Source organism: Sander vitreus, chromosome 15, assembly GCF_031162955.1.
Source record: "Sander vitreus isolate 19-12246 chromosome 15, sanVit1, whole genome shotgun sequence".
NCBI lineage: Eukaryota > Metazoa > Chordata > Actinopteri > Perciformes > Percidae > Sander > Sander vitreus.
The window spans coordinates 3,858,486-3,876,252 of NC_135869.1; the positions used below are offsets into that span (position 1 = coordinate 3,858,486).

Below are 17,767 nucleotides of genomic sequence, written 5' to 3' on the forward strand. Positions count from 1 at the left end.
ACAGCAAAAGAAAATGCATATCAATGCACGTTGCCATGAACTACTGTTGTGAATATTAGCAATTCAGCGTATCAAGATCAGTTGGCAATAATAATAGCTTGGATTGTTGTAGGGACCTGAGGAAGCTTGACATGAAGGAAGACCAAGTATAACACAAACAGAACAAACAAACAAAACAAAACAAGTGATAATAAATGGATTTAGTGGTGGCAAAGTTTTCCATGAATAACCAGAGTTGATGGCACTAATTCTTCAGTAACGTGAGCTGTTTAAATTAGCTGGATACATGGTTAAACGTCATTTCCTCTTACCAGTGTATTGCCGTGTGTAACGTTGCTTCGTCCACTGCAATCCCCACCAATCGGTCCCCAAACGTCCCAGTTAGAGAATAAATGGCGTGAACATATTCTTTTTAAATCTTTACAATCATTCCCCAAAACAGCCATGCAGACCTGCCTTGTTGCACGCTCCAAAGTTTCTTGAAAACTTGCCATTTTCAGCGTGTTCTAGCTCGAAGTTTGTTGTTGTTTCCTGTAGTGAAGGGAGTTTGAGAACAGCAACACACGAAAGGTGAGGGGCATCTGGCGCGATGTCAGGCAATCATCCTGGAAATGTGCTTCTGTTGTTCCAGACTAGGTGCCATTAAACCACTGCAGAAGGGCGGGGCACAGATGACATAATAAAAACCAAAAAATCAGTCAAACGTCATAAAAACAATGTAGAAAATGTGATGGAAATATGGCATTTTTGTGTATTTTATGTATTAATAAGAGGAATGTTAGCTTATCTTCATCACTCCAACGCCACTGGGCTAGAGTACTGTCATTTTGACAAAGCCCAACGCCTCGGCCAGAGGCAATACAAAACTATTTTCAGGCTCTTGTTCAGTGCCACTTTTCATGGGAGCGGTTTTATTTTTGTCTTAAATAAAGTTTTTCCTTCCCGAGATTTTAACACTATTGTAACAAAAACTTCAATTCAGAAATATGACTGGGATAATGGTCTTTACTCAGAGAACTAAGGTTACAACGTAACCAAGCGTTTCATTGCAGCAGTAAACAAGGAAGTAGGCTGCTCGAGTTATGACCATTTTAAGATGAAGGGAGAACTTTTTGATATTATTAACGTCATTACATTCAAGCCGTTGCCAAATGAGTTGCTACAAAGCTAATAAAGACTATCATCTCCACACAACTCTCTCTGTATTTCTCAGTGTGACTATGTTCAGAAGACTGTGTCGTCCGGTGACTTTCCCGCGCAGAAACTCTTGCACGATCATGGAAGGCTTGTATCATGTTGACGCGCCGACAGTTTTGTTGTCATTACTTAGAATTCCTCATGGGGGCGACAGAAACTACGCACTATAGCTTTAACATCATTAAAAGTAAAGTTAGGTTTTGCTTTCTGCTTCCGACTCATTTAAAAAAAAAGACAAGAGAAAGAGAGCGATCTGCACCACACTGAACTGCACGCTGCAGTCTGTGTGTCAGGCGCGAGTGAGAGAGAGAATAGAAGAGAGAGAGAGAGAGAGAGAGAGAGAGAGAGAGAGAGAGAGAGAGAGAGAGAGAGCGGCTGTACCCTCTAACGTTAGCTTTTTACAACTGCAACTCCGCTGCCGCTCTGCAAAAGTGAACACAGAGTCAACTTTAGGAACGGGCAGGGGATCTTCTATGCTAATTTAGAGGTCCAAATCAGACTCATCTTCAAAGCCAGATGTATTATAAGACCAACCAGGTCAGACTCCTACTACTGGCTGCTGCTCTGCACTTGTGACGGATATCGCGAGACAATTTTTACCTGGACGAGAAGCCTCGTCACATATTAATCTTGTGGGACGAGATCTCGTTATTGTGAGGCAGAATGACTTTGTTGAAAAAAGAGAGCAACTGGAGGAAAATATTAGAATGAACTGGTGTTCCATGGTATGTGGCCCCGTATGTTGCTGACATATGTACAGAGGCGAATTAACAGACTGCGCAAGCAGTCAAAAACCCAGTCTCTTACAAAAAATATTCTTCATTTGCAACAGCAAATACGATTTGATAGAAACGGAAACGTTTTTGTTAAAGGTGAACTATTATGCTTTTCCGTATTGTCTGTCATATCTATAATGGTATAATGTTGGATTGTCATGTTTAACGTGGCCTAAAGCTTCAAATATTGAGGTAAATGTATTTCAGAGAAATCCCCGTGAACTATGTACACTTAAATTAGCTGTGCATTGTGGGTATTTTATAGTGGACTGTATAGTGAATGAAATTAACCGCGGAGAATTCGAACAACTCTACAAAATGGCGAACACACTATGGAGTGCGCTATTTCCGTGATTGGAAACGGTTTTAAACACAGCTTCTGTCCATGCTCTTGGCCCGCCTTCCTGAAAAGCCCAGTCTGCTCTGATTGGTCAGCTGGCCCACTCTGTTGTGAGTGGTCAACCAAATTCAAACAAGCCGCTTGATGGGCTGTTTGCTCAGGCAGCACCAATGGGCAGCACATATGAAAAACTGGGCTGGGCAGTGACAGTGAATCACTGATTGAGGAATTTCAAAAAGGAATGTAGGCGAGGCGTTTCAGGCAGTTGAGGAAAGTGCTGTCTGAAAGCTCCCTTTGGAGGGAAATGTGTTTTTTTGTACTTTATACATCTATTACATACACAAAACACTGTTTAGCTCTTTAACTGTAGCTGCTGGAAGGGTAAAGCACAGTCAAATAAAGCTTTAAAATGTACATTGTGTTTAAAAAGTATGTAAGTAATCATGTATGGCTACATGTAGTTCTAGTTACAGGGTTCCTGTTGGCTGTGTAGCAAACAGTACTCTGCATATCCTCAGCAGTCCCTCCATCTGGCATCACACAAACCCATTATGTTCTATACAGTAAGCTGTGCTGTCCCCTGCTGTGCTCAGCCAACCCATCAGTCACACACACACACACACACACACACACACACACACACACACACACACACACACACACACACACACACACACACACACACACACACACACACACACACACACACACACACACACACACACACACACACACACACACACACACACACACACACACACACATCCTGAATCCTGAGCATTATAGAAAATTCACTTTGTGTGTGTGCCCGTGTGCACCCTCATATCTCTAAATTTAACTTGATCTGTTATTCTACGCTACTCACGCAAGGGGCACACACACACACACACACACACACACACACACACACACACAGCAAATGAATGAAGAGGAGCAGCTTGTTTCTAGGTTTACTCTTAAGCTCATATGGCCTTGTGTGTGTGTGTGTGTGTGTGTGTGTGTGTGTGTGTGTGTGTGTGTGTGTGTGTGTGTGTGTGTGTGTGTGTGCAAAGATAATGTATACATGCTAGGGCTGTGCTAATGTGATAACAAGGTAACGCAAATTCCTTTAAGGGGCCTCTTTAAATATTTTAAACAGATTCACTTTTAAGTCTTTTTATTTTATCAGTGTAATTGTGTTGTCATTTTGCTGGTGAAGAAATGTTAAGGTAAAGGTTGTAAATATGTGTTTTCAAAAAAGCAACAAATTAAAAAAAATGATGCTATCCTTTATTGCTCTGTGCATGATGGCCCTGTGTTATACCTTGTTTGTTTTTTTTGCATCTGGGATTTGTTTCTCACTGACCTGTAAATAATGACAACAAAGGGATATCCACCAGCAGGGCAGAACACACACACACACACACACACACACACACACACACACACACACACACACACGCACACACACACACCCCAGAGGATCATCATCGTGTGCTATACATAAATAAGTCACTGCCCCATATACACAAAAATCTACACCATCCCACTGGCCAGGACATGCACATAACGTGCAATGCTATATATCTATATTTGATGCAGCCAATACACAAGCACACAGATGCACATACACACATCTACACATATGCCACACGCGATGCCCTGAATTGTGTGCCCTCCTGGTGTTTGCAGCAGTGCAGTAACAGTAAAGCCCTCCCTTTAGCATGAAGCCAAACTCTGAAGAGACACATCCCTTCACCCATGAAGGCTGTAAATATGATTAAATAAAAGGCTTGGAAATGCTGGTGTTGGTGCTGTTGGTGCTCTGTGGCAGTGACTGTTGACTGTGACCTGTTGATATTCAAGTCTTTCATAATGTTTAAAAGTAGCTGTGTGTCTCCTTTTCTTTTGGTATGCATCTCTACAGCAGCCTTGCAAACTGCTGGCTGGTTGGTTTGTGTACAACAACCATAGCAACCAGGGGCGATTCCAGGATCTATTTAAGTTGGGTGGCACGGGGGGGGTCTTGTCAGACTACAGCATTAAAAATCTGCTTAGAAATATAGGAGATATTGGATAGGATAGAACAACACAATGTATTTCTGCTAAATAAAACACCTAACATTCATTGTTAGTCTCACTTGTTTTTATTTCAAAAAAAAATTCATATCCAAATACAATACACATTTTTTATAGGCTCAGTCTGTCTTTAAAAAAAACTATTTCAGTGTTGGTTCCATGGTATCAGAATTTTGGATAGCCACCATGGAAACATTAATTGGTCATGTGACAAGGGCTGGGAAGATTGTCAGAACAGGCAGCCAAGTGACAGTACTCAATTGTCCGATTGAGGGAGTGGGGGGGGGGGGGGAGGGTGCCACCTCATGCCCCCCCTCCTAGCCCCGCCCCTGATAGCAACGCACATGACGCATGTTCTGAATGCTCTATTTACGTGTCCAAACAATGCTTCTAAATCCAAAAAATGACGCCATAGGCACCTGACCAAGCCTCGGTTTTTGACGCGCTTGGGGTGAGAACGTGTTGTGTAGGATGGCATCTACTGTGTCTCAGCAACATTCTGTACCTTTCTGAACACCAGGGTTCATTGAACACAAGGCCCGGGAGACATCAAACCCAAATGGAACAAAACACTGTAACACCCAACTGTACACGGCCTGCTTCACATGGCGTGTACAGTATACAGTACATGTGTTCATGTGTTCTGCGTGACCTATGAATGCTCTCTGCCTTCTTCCAACATTGCGTGATCATTTATGTTTCATGTGCGATGTCAACCATAAATGCCTCTCTAAACGCAAGTGTGTGTGTGTGTGTGTGTGTGTGTGTGTGTGTGTGTGTGTGTGTGTGTGTGTGTGTGTGTGTGTGTGTGTGTGTGTGTGTGTGCGTACAGTTTCCTTTTTACCCCAGGCACACAGAATCCCACTATTGGCACATCATGTTTGTTCGCCTTCTCTTTCCCACTCTCGTCGGTTACAGTTTTCATCTCTATTTTTACACTTCTCTGTCTTTCCACCCCTCTTTCATCTGCATCCCTCTCTCTCTCTCTCTCTCTCTCTCTCTCTCTCTCTCTACCTGTCTCTCTGTTAGTCTCTCGCCCCTCCATCCTGTCTCTGTCACTCACTGATTTCCTCGTCTATCAATCCTAATTTGCTGTCATTATTCCTCTCTTCCTTATTCCTCGCTATATCCCTGTCTCCCCTTCCTCATCTCTCTTCCTTTCTCTCTGAAAAGTGTAACCTACTTACAGAACAGCAGTCTGATGAATAATGGAGGAGAAACGGTTACTATCAGCATCTCCATCAGCAGGATCCTGACTTTGATCTCCGCTCCGCTCCCCTTCCCTCCTGCCCTTCCTCGCAACTCCTTTCTCCTTTCAACTTCTTTTTTTTTCTTTTGACGGTTTGTACAGAAGTAAGACTACATTTACCAATAAAACACCTCATGAAATCTTTTGTGATTTTGGCTTAACTTGCCATTTGTGAAATACAGCATACCTGCCCCAACACTGCCTATTTACACAGGAGTCTCGCTAATTGTAATCTTTTGTCGTGCCGTGCTCCCGATTGGTAATTTGTCATAGTGATATGACTCAAATGGGCATTTCACAGTTTCTGTTATGTGTCCAGACTGTAGGATATGCCTGGTAACCTCGTCTGGATTGACTTACAGTTGCCAAACAACAAAGAATATGTTTACGGCATTTACTCTCTAACTGGGATGTTTTGGGAGCGATTGGCGGGTTTGCTGTGGACGAAGTAAAGTTACACACATTGATACACTGGTAAGAATAGATTACGTTTAACCTTGTATCCAGCTAATTGAAATAGCTCACGTTACAGTATTGTGTGAACAGTTAACTTCATTGTGGCGTTTTCTTTCATCAGGGTGCAAATGTTCCACCAAAACAAGTTCCTTCCCGAGACTATTTTGCAGAGCCACAATCGCTGCGTCCAGATCTTAGCACCCCGCCCAAGATTATTGTGATTGGTTTAAAGAAATGCATACAACCCAGAGCGTTTTTTCTCCTATCCTGCAATTTATGTGTGGAGGAGCCAGACCTTCCTCCGCATTGCTTTGGAGATGGGGTTTGGCAATGCGAGACTACTGGCAACCCAATCCTAAAAACCCAGCTGTTCATCACTCGCCACGTTCAAGCTTACGTTCGAGTCAGAGTCAACTGAACTGAAAATGGATGAAACGGCTCCTAAAAGAAGAAGTATGCGTCAAAATGTCTGTCCTCTTGGTGCGAGACCTTCCCTTTTCTAGCTGCTAGCCGCGTCAGCAAACACCATGCGTTTTGCAAAGTATGTCGGGCAGACTTTAGCGTAAAACACGGTGGGATGTTAGCAAAGATGCTAAATACAGCTTACCATTCCAAGCGATACCCTCTCTCTTTTTCACAGCCTAATGCGCACCCGGCGCCACGAGGGGGAAAAAGGGGGCTTTGCCCCCTCAGTTGTATTTTCTGCCTCCTTGTTTCAACATCATACATCCATAAAACACAACACTACGTACAGACACAACAACACAATTACTATTAAGCTACGAGTTATACTTGGCGTCTACATCGCATGGGGGCTTTCAACTACTAACAACAATGTAATCCCATCTGCGGCGATATTTGCGAGCGAGTGCTCCAGCCGTCCTCTCATTTCATTAATAAATCTATGACTTTATCACAAAAAACCCCCGCTATGCTCAGAACACCGCCGGTAGCATAGCAACGCGTATTGTTTACATGTCTTTTGACAAGGCGGCTGGTTTTTCCGGTCGCCGCCATCTTGCCAGTCAAAATGTGTCGTTCAAAACCTTTCTTTTTAGTAAACTCTGTGTACACAAACAATGTTCTCAATACTCGAGTTCATGTGTAGAGCCCCTGGTGATACTTTGAGCAAAGTTTCATGTTGTGTCGAGCCTTCTTAGTGTTTTAAAAATAGCGATTTTGATGCGATCATAGTGGTGTCCCTAGTACTCCCATTCAAAAGGCCATTTGACCGAAAAACTAAAATACGGTAAATCTTAAAAGTGGCGATTCCGCCCTAATTATGCTTTTAAACAAATGTTTGACTCGGGTACATTCACAAAAAGACCCTAGGTTGCATTTTGGTGAGAGTTACGCTAACATTCTGAGTTTAATAAAAAATTGTATTTAGTTTGTAAATCTGCGGAACATTCTGCGGAGTTCTAGCGATAATTCAACATAATCATTTACGACTTTCAGTGAAATCGTATTGTGATAATATGATTATATTGTGTTATTGTTTCACAAAATATTTTTTTCTAAATAACTGGTTCCAAGAAAAATGTATCTGTATTTGGGCAGTTCATACCGTATACCGGTATTAATTTCCCATAGGATATTAACTTTTTTAATATACCGTAATAGCGGGGGGCACAGCAACCGCAGTAATCTGCGAGTAAATTGAGAACAGAACCCCTGCTAACTGCATACCCTTCTCACTCATGGTAGTAACTTTATAACAACAATTAATAACCCACAACTAACTCTCTTTAACAGGATAAAACACTATAGCACACAACCATTTGTGATATAAACAATTTGTAACATTAATAATCAGAGGTGTGACGAGAGCTCGTCCCACGAGATTAATATGTGACGAGGCTTCTCGTCGAGGTAAAAATTGTCTTGCGATATCCGTCACAAGTGCAGAGCAGCAGCCAGTAGGAGTCTGACCTGGTTGGTCTTATAATACATCTGGCTTTGAAGATGAGTCTGATTCGGACCTCTAAAATAGTATAGAAGATCCCCTGCCCATTCGCCAAAGTTGACTCTGAGTTCACTTTTGCAGAGCGGCAGCGGAGTTGCAGTTGTAAAAAGCTACCTGTAAAACCCAGCGTTAGAACGTTAGAGGGTACAGCCGCTTTTTTTAAATGAGTCAGAAGCAGAAAGAAAAATCTGTCTTTACTTTTAATTATAATTATTAAACAAAGAGAAATGTTCTCACCTCTTCTTAAAATGGTCATAAATCAATACAAGAGCAGCCTACTTTCTTGTTTACTGCTGCAATGAAACGCTTGGTTAGGATGTAACCTTGGTTCTCTGAGTAAAGACAATTTTTTCAGTCATATTTCTTAATTGTTTTAATGTCTTTAAAGTCTTTAAAACAGTGTTAAAATCTCGTGAACCCAACCTTGTGTCTTGTCTTGTGAGCTGAGTGTCTAGTCACACCCCTATTAATAATTGTACATTTACAAATTTACACCGCCGAACGTGCTGGGTAACATTATAGCTGCTAGCTAGCCAGGTAGCATAACAGTCTGTTAAGCTGGGAGAAGCTCTGGTCGCTACTGCACATTCAAGAACAGAGAAGAAAGATAGAGGATGAAGAAAGACCGGAGATACAGCCAAACAATGTATGCTCAAGAGAGGAGCTGTCTGCTGTTCCGAAGTTTTTTTGTTTTTAAAACATCCAACATAATTTAGCCACTGGTGTTTGCCGGTCGCGCTAACGTTACTCGTCGCGCTAACGTTACTCGTCGCGCTAACATTACTCTGACCTGCTAACGTTAAAGACATGTCACCTCAAGCCAGAGATGGGGACTCGAGTCTGAGACTCGGACTCGAGTCGCACTTAAGTCGCACAAACACCTGACTTCCGACTTGACTTGCGACTCGACCCAAAAAACTTCAGACTTGACTCGGACTCGAGCTTCGAGACTTGTCAACAACCTGTTTTCATGTATTTCTATTTTCTTTTATTGGCGCATATACGTTGGGGAAACATATGACGAGCTGCATGTCCCCTGCCCTTTGCCATAATGTGCAACGTAACGCATGCGTTATGCCTTATGTGCGCACACTCACATATCAAAAAATGCATTGACGATGGCGACACCAAGTCCTCCTGGAGTTGTGCCTTTTCTCATTAGTTTTGCTTTCAATAACTTCGTAAACAGCTACATGCAAGGTGTGTGGCACCAAGATAAATGATGTTGGATCAACAACGTTGAACTTCATCAGGCATCACAAAACGCACCCAGATAGGTCAGTCACTTGCTAATGTGAAAGAGGCGTTACATTTAGCATATATCGTCACAGGTAACAAGCTAGCCATCGCAAAGTGTTGTGCAAATGCTGGGAACAGGCAAATTGTATCTTTATAACTATAAAGAATGTTTTTTTTTATTTTTTTTATTTTTTTTTATATATTCTATGTACTGACAGTAGAATAAGCCATTATGAACCTATATAAAGTCTCAGTCAAGCAAAAGAAAGAAAATACATACTGTGATACATATTTTTGGTCATACCGTCCAGCACTAATTTAAATACTAACAAAGAAAGTCTGAAAGTTGTATCTGTTCACAGTTCACTGCACTGAATTTGACTGAAGTTGACCCGTACATAACCTCTTACCCACCTTTCCCCTCCATCCCTCCTTTACACTCTTTAACCCTCCACCTTATCCTCCATCGCCTCCACAATTCACACCCCTCTATTCACACTCTCTTCTCCTTCACAAACACTGTCTGTCATTGTTACGGCAGCTGTTACTCGCCTCGTCATGATTTATCTTCTCAACAGCATTTCATTGAATTCTTGTGTGCTCTGCCATGAGATCTGGATTTATTTCACTGCTTGACTTCTTATTATTTGGATAGTGTGTTCCATTTACTTACAGAAGTCGGAAGCCAGAGCTGAGAATGACTTCACACCGGAGTTGACTGTGTTCCATTTAACAAGTCGTAATTCACAGTGGGGTTAGCTTTAGCCATTGTTAGCAATACCAGTTAATAACAACGCATTATGCTGTATTTTGTGCATACAAACAGTGTAGCAACATGTCCACAGATAGAAGTTGGACAGGACTGTGTGTATGACTGATTTAATGAGACAAACAAGACAGTAGTTCTAATAAACTGTATATTACTACAGCTTTCACTTCTGTTGATGCACGAAGCAGCCATGTTGGATTTTGAGCTTGGGATAGTGTGAGGTTCTCCGACTTCCCAACTCGATAATCCGAGTTTGAACTCGTAAATTCCAACTTCAGAGTACAAATGGAATGCAGTATTTATTCAAATTCTTTTCAGGTTGGATGCCTGGTCAACATATTATGTGTTTCGTCTATTTAAACGTGCACATTCTAGGACTAGTCAAGACCGAGTCAAGAACAAGTCCAAATGAGTGACAGTCATTTGGACTCAAGTACTACAGCCCTGGTTTAAAGTAATATTGATTCCTATCCAACTGGCAACAATCAAATTGGGTTTAAAGCACATGGCCTGTAGTGGGGTTTTATCCATTAACACTTTTGACCGTGTCAAGACGACCCATGCCTCGCAGATTTGCGTTTCCATTACCAGTTTTAGCGCGCTGAGCTGTGCAGAGCCACACCCAAGATGGACCACCAAAGTGCACCCAACCGGCAACCTGACAGCCCCCTCAAATGTTGGGAGACTCAACTCACGTCTGTGCAGAGACAGAGAGAGACAGTTTTAAAAGTCTGTGTTCAGTGTACTGTTCAGCTCTCTTTACTTTTGTAGCTTCCAACTAAATGTCTGTGGTTTTAAGTTTAGATTCTCTCCTGCGTTCCTGTTTTTACTTTCAGATATCTGCTTCATTTTACTGTTTCATGATCTTACGTGGTGTAGTCACGCTATGACCTTAAATCTTAAGCTCCCACTCCCTACACACATGAACGCAGCATACTTAAAGGGATATTTCACCGTTGGAAAGATGAATATATCTTTAAATTGGGTCACTTATGTAGTAGAAATGTGATTATTTTTTTTGAAATTGGTGACTTCTAGGCCGAGAAGAGCCAGAAAATTAGTTTTTGGCTCATGTGGATGAAAGACACCAAATCCCAGAATGCACTTGCTTCGCTGCTTTAGCTTCCACCCCCAAGCCACGCCTACTGTTACAGACAGTGAGACTCGTATTGCGTGAAGGTTCCTCCTCATCAATTTCGTCTAGTAGCAAACAACAGAAAAATGCCTAAAGGCTGCTGTGTGGTGCATGAACTACAAACAATGTAAAGAACTCATGACTTAAGTTTGAATAAGCTGCCGACCCCAAAAAAACTGAGCTTTTATGAAGACAAAAATGAATACAGATGTGAGGAATCAGCAGAGAAAATGGGGAGACTGTGGGATCCTGATACTAAAGCTAACGTTATGTCCCATGTTACGTTTGCAGCAAGCATTTTGTTACCAAGTCCAAAATCCAAATAACCCAGTTTTAGGCTAACTATATGTCTGTAAGTTAAGCTAACACACGTAACGTTGGACATATGGTTAGGTTAGTGTGAAGATGTTGTGGGATCCCACTGTCTCCCCATTTTCTCTGCTGATGTGTCACTTCTGTATTCACTTTTGGTGTATTCACAGAGGAGTTTTCTGCATTGAGTACTTTTTTCCCTGATGATACTTTTATTTTACTTAAGTAACATTTTCAATGCAGGACTTTTACTTGTAATGGAGTATTTTTACAGTGTGTTATCAGTACTTTTACTTAAGTCAAGTTACTTATTCCACCAGTACTGGACAGCTCCATACAAAAAAAAAAACATCTTATTGGGCATTGTATTTTCAGCTTCATTTCCCTTAGCCATCATTTATTGCAACCATTATGTTTTAGTCACTGCTTCCCTTAAATGTGGTTGTCACCTTATCCTTGTCTGGCCGGAATGCCATACTGACCAAATTAACACACGCAATAAAAATACATTGTTCGCATAACACAGTTTTTGTTTTTTTATGTGGCTCTCTCTCACACCTTCCCCCTCCTCTCCCAAATCCTCCTCTCCCCCATCCTCCGCTCATGCCCCATATATCATACTCCCCCCCCCCTCACACATTCCCTTCACTAGCTTCAGTGAGTTGTATCTCTGCTTCCTCAGTTGAAATAAACATAAACCACAACCACATTAAAGTGAAGTGCAATCTTTACTGCCTCTGTATCTCTTTGTCTGTTTGTCTGTCTGGGCCTGCCCGCCTGTCAACATGTTTATCTTAGTAGCGGCTGAGCTACAATGGCGGATGAAAGCAAAGACAGAAAAGAATCCAGGTCGAAGAGATGGTTCGACATGGAAGACATAGCAGGCCATAGCTGCTGCAGCAGTTACAGCTGTGTGTGTGTGTGTGTGTGTGTGTTGTGTGTGTGTGTGTTGTGTGTGTGTGTGTGTGTGTGTGTGTGTGTGTGTCAGTGAGAGAGAGCTAGAGAGCAGACAGTGTGTCAAGCCTGCCAGAGGACTGCTGAGCCCAAAAGCACTTTATATGTAATCCCACTGTATACTACTGACTTACTGTGTACTTGTACTTCATGGGAAAAACAAACATTGTAGTACTATGTTTACCTGACAGAGAAATGTTACTGGTTACATTGCAGGTTCATATTTGAATCACGAAATATCTCAATTAAAATGTGGAGTAATCACAGACATTTTCCTCATGGACTCATGGCTGTGCACCATGAGCCACCCATCCGGCCCGTTATTTTAGCCAATCAGCAAAACTCTGCGTTAATCACCCACCAGAACCAGACCGAGTACAGAGACGGACTTAGCCGGCGCCGGCAATGTAAGTGTGTGTGTGTGAATAGAATAGTCTATATTGTCATTGTACATGTACAGCGAAAATGAATGCAGTCCTTCCAGTGCAAAACAACAAGTTTTTGTTTCAACTACATTTTAGGGTGAGTCTGAGTGAGACAAAGGAAGAAAAGCCTTCTTTGCCCAGTCAGGCTCCAAGTCCGGGATTACGTTATCTATTGCCCACTGCTTAGAAGTGGTGAATTTACAGCTCACAGCAATTTAATACAATAAAGTGTCTGGCTTTTTTGGGGGGGTATCTAGTGTCAGTAAAAAAAATTTCATTGGGTGTCCAGGAAGCCAAGTGTGAAGTAGACACACACACAGACACAGACACACACACACACACACACACACGGGGGTCCTCGATTTTATAGTTAGATAAGTTAAGTGTCAAGAGTTCTATCTCTATTCATATTTTGTGTGGATGTGCATGCATGTATATATACAGTACATACATGTGTGCGTATATTAGTGTGTGTGTGTGTGTGTGTGTGTGTGTGTGTGTGTGTGTGTGTGTGTGTGTGCGTGTGCGTGTGTGTTGAAGAGAATTAGAGGAACAGTACAACAAGTGTTATCCATAAAGCCACACCACTAGTGACTGATGAAAACAGGTTAGGAACTATCCAAATCCATAAAAGTACAAAAGAATCAGTCACACAAATACCTTTGAATGACAACTGTGCAGGTTTGTATGCTTCCATGCAGCCGGCTGTCGGAGCTTTCACTCCAAAAGTCCACTTTTTCAGCTCATAGTGATAGAGATCAGTGCGGGAGCTACATCTGATCAGTGTCGTAAATACGCTTCAGATATATTTGTGTACAATAAATATATGACATAGCCAATGTCAGGTGTAACTGGTCACTGTGCAACAATTGTTCACCTCTTCCATCATTGCCCTACACTGGCAATATACCATATAGGGGCACAAAGATAGTATTGAGAGATCAATACTATCTTTGTGCCCCTTGTGAGGGATTATTGATGCCTTTTGGTGTCCTTAAATCTTTTCTCTCCTGCTGCTTTCACATTAACCTACTAACCCTGACGTTCATCTCCATCCTCATCTTGCTCTTTGTTTTTTTATGCCCCCCCCCCCAAACCCATTTTCACCTCTCCCCTGTCTCCTTAGTTTCCATAGATTTAATGTCCGGTATCGATTAACAGGCATCAATGAATGTGATGTGTTTCCCCCTTCTCTGCTTATATTTTAACCAGCAGCTAATCAATACAGGGATGCATCACATAAAACTAGGGATTAAAGGGTGTGTGTGTGTGCGTGTGTGTGTGTGCGTGTGCGTGTGTGCGTGTGGCAGGGGGACAAGTAGGCCGCTTTGAAACTGTAGGCTAGCCTACAGTTTTAAGGACTTGTACAGGACTTGTGTAGCCTATATGTAGGCTATGTAGTTATAACCCAGCACTGTATGTCAGGTAATAATAGGCTAATAATAATATGAAACACAAATAGTAGTAAGGTAGTTATTTTAGTTCAAATAGTGCAATAGTCACATTTTGAAAGTAGGAAGAAAGCATTTTGGAGGCACGCGCGGGGCAGATAGGTGGAGCTCTTGCGCAGCTGGTGTCACTCATCAAACGAGAGAGAGAGAGAGAGAGAGAGAGAGAGAGAGAGAGAGAGAGAGAGAGAGAGAGAGAGAGAGAGAGAGAGAGAGAGAGAGAGAGAGAGAGAGAGAGAGAGAGAGAGAGAGAGAGAGAGAGAGAGAGAGAGAGAGAGAGAGAGAGAGAGAGAGAGAGGCCGTTGGGTACAGCGAGGGTACCACAGGACACTGCTACTGCTGCTGGACCTCAACAACTAGCAACAGAGACGGACAAACCCAAACTGCCACGGATATCTGCTCGACCTACCTCACCTTTGGATATTCTGCTACTTGGACATAAAGCGGCAAGTTACGTATGTAGCATTTATGTGTCAGGGCTGTTTTTCTGTCGTCAACGTTTGGATTCTGTGATCCGGAGCGAGCGGACGGAGCAGCGACTGGATCTTTTTACTTTTCGGCGAAGGCTACATTCATGTACAGCGCACAAGTGTTTTAAACAGTTGTGGTTGTGAGTAGTCTGTCCACTAAGAGACTGTTCGCCTGGCTGGCCACTAGCTTCCGATATAGATAAGTGGCTGATGGTCAGCCACTGTGGTTTACATTATACAATTTCAGCTACTATAGGCTACGAACACAGCGAACAAACTGCTAGCGATAGCGACGTTAGGACCTGTATAAAACCCGTTGACACAGGCTGTAGACGGTGAGGTCATTATAAACTCTTGAACATAATAGGCTACACACCACATGTGTGTTGGTAGGCTATAGTAGCCTATTGACATATTACACATATTGACATATTTGTCTTTCCTTCTTTTAATTATTTGGTGCTACAAAGTAACGAGGGCTGCAACTCCACCAGCACAGCAGTTAAGTTGGTAAGCACTTGTAGCATTTGGACTTTAACAAAGACAACAGCGTTTAAATTGTCGTCTAAACGTGTTCCGGTCGTGCAAAAACGACATAACTGAGGGTAAAGTTTGACAGTAAATTGCCTGTACTCCTCCAAGGGCTGAAAGGTCACCCGGACCGGTCATCTCTTTTTCTCTCCTCCCCCCCCCTCCTATCAGTCTGTTATGAAGATGTGAACTCTTCCCTCCCTCCCTTCCTCTTTCTCTCTTCGCCGTCCAGGACGCTTTGATCTTTTTTTTTCTCTGTTTGGTACAAAGAGATCAAAGGCGACTCCCGCCTCTCGGGATGTACGAAAGCGTGGATGTTGTGGGTTTTAGCCCCAGCCCCAGCAGCCCCAGTCCGGGTTCTTTTCTGAGCATGGACTACTACCACAGACCCCCGGGGCTCGGGCCGGAGAAGGGACTCCTGTCCGGTGTCGGAGGACTCCAGCGTCCGTTCGGAGGGTCCCTGGTAACCGGCAGACACTGGAGCGGATCCAGCCACTGTGAGTTCCCATTGAAAAATGATTTGCCATTTTGAACTTGTAAACAAAATAACTGCAGGGCACACCAGAATTTGTCAGTGTAGATAATTTAATTAGTTGAGAAATAACAAGGGGGTGCTGGCGGGTAAAGCCCTTGTCTGTGCTTTAAAATGTGTTGTCAGTTGTGTGTGGGGGGGGGGAATGAATGCATGAGTACACCGGTTCCAATTGGGACACATGCCATGCCAGTCCCTTCTATAGTAGCTTATCAAGTGCTCCACAGCCTCATTTTTTTGTCCCCTAACGAACTAGATAGGAATTTGAAGACACCACTGTTTTATACAGCATGTAGTGCCTGCCATTCACTTTAACTTTACTAGCCTGCTCAGCATGTTTCCTTTCCTATTCTTTCATTGTTAGTCCCATACAACATGTATGTGCTTGTTCTACAGTACACTAGCTACTGTTTGTGTCCACACCATTTAAATCAAGTGGATATGTTTTTTTAAATGTATTAACATTATGATTGCCAGACCCCTAATATACCTTTACTAGGGCTGGGACGATATGCTTTTGGCACAATTCGATTCTTTAACGATACATGGGTGTCGATTCTAGAAGTATTGGGGTTGGATAGTATTGAGAATGAGGACATACGTCATGGTAGCTTGCCGTCACGTCACGATTTTGGAGGTGTCTGAGCCCGTCCACCATTTTGGCGTACCTACACTATCGGTTGCCAGGGGCAACAGTGTAAGAGCGCTGCATTTCAAAACACTGGACGAAATGGATGTGGAACTGTGAACTGTGCTGTTCAATGTGTTTTGTTGAGATGGAGAAGGTGAATCAGCATCAGTCTGTTTGCAGGAGGAGAATATTCGGTCGGCAACTTTGCCCGCAACGTGCGAAGGTAGGTGACGTTACCGACACTGATAATGCAATAATGTAAGCAATAGCTAGTCGTTTTCTCTTATTTATCCCATGTTAATAAATTAAAAACTCATGGGAATTCATGTTTGTACTTTGTAATTGTCATAACACTTACCGGTAAGGAGAATTGCATTAATTAATTAATCTTAATTACATGAAGCTTACAGTAGCTAACAGTTTACATTAGCTTGTAGTTTACTGCATACATGTAACATTAGCTTATTGTCCAGTAGCTTCTAGCTTTCAAACAAATGCAGTGCAAAATATGATCAGCAACTACAACAAGGTAAACGCTACCAGCTAATGGAGGTTGCCACAGGCAGTATGATATCTAGTAAACTGCAAGTGAGAAAGGCTAAATAGTACTGTAAACACACAAGCTACACCATTGTAGTTTTACCATTGATAAACACCCACTAACACAGTAAAGGTAGCTAGGTGTAAGTGTGTTAAATGGTCAACAGTTGTTAGTTAAGACCATGATGAAGAAACTACACCACTACACAGTTACATGAAGTACCTTCATGTTACAGTATGCTTAAATATACTTGTGATACAATTCTAATCTTACCAGGACAGGTTGGATAACTACTGGCCTAACCTAAAGCTTTCTCCTTCTGTCTGCAGTCTTGAAGCAACCCCATCACCGGGAGCTGTGTCTGATCGTCGCTTCATGTTGAATATACTTGTGTACAGTATATAGTAATGTTTGAATAAATGTTATAATTAAGATACGCGTTTTCGTTAATGTCTTTTTAGAGCTTGTATACATAAGGAGTTATTAAAACAGGTAGCATCTGAATATCATTATTCAGTTAGAAGTTTACTGTGTCCAGGTCATAATTTGATGGAAAAACAGACATTGAAAAACAGTTTATATTATATACACACCCAAAAACTTAATGACACAGACAAACCAGTTAATTAAATGCATTTATTTTTTGAATGGCAATCTGTAATATAGCAAATAATCTATTCAACATCTCTCTTTGGCCTGTGTCTCCCTGCTTGTCTCTTGCTGTCCCTCTCCTCCTCA

The 17,767-nt window shown here is 42.2% G+C and overlaps 1 protein-coding gene across 2 annotated transcripts in view; it reads left to right on the forward strand.

Moving 5' to 3' along the window:
* The first annotated feature begins 14,587 nt into the window (after positions 1-14,587).
* The window catches only part of rarab (retinoic acid receptor, alpha b), a 29,851-nt gene continuing 26,671 nt past the window's right edge, over positions 14,588-17,767 (forward strand). Inside the window, exons 1-2 of one of the 2 annotated variants that reach the window (XM_078269209.1) lie at positions 14,588-14,779; positions 15,596-15,822. In XM_078269209.1, the coding sequence (XP_078125335.1) occupies positions 15,624-15,822 (199 nt within the window). In that variant the 5' untranslated portion in view covers positions 14,588-14,779; positions 15,596-15,623. Of the gene's footprint in view, positions 15,823-17,767 lie in introns of both variants that reach the window. The other variant, XM_078269207.1, reaches the window with a different exon arrangement.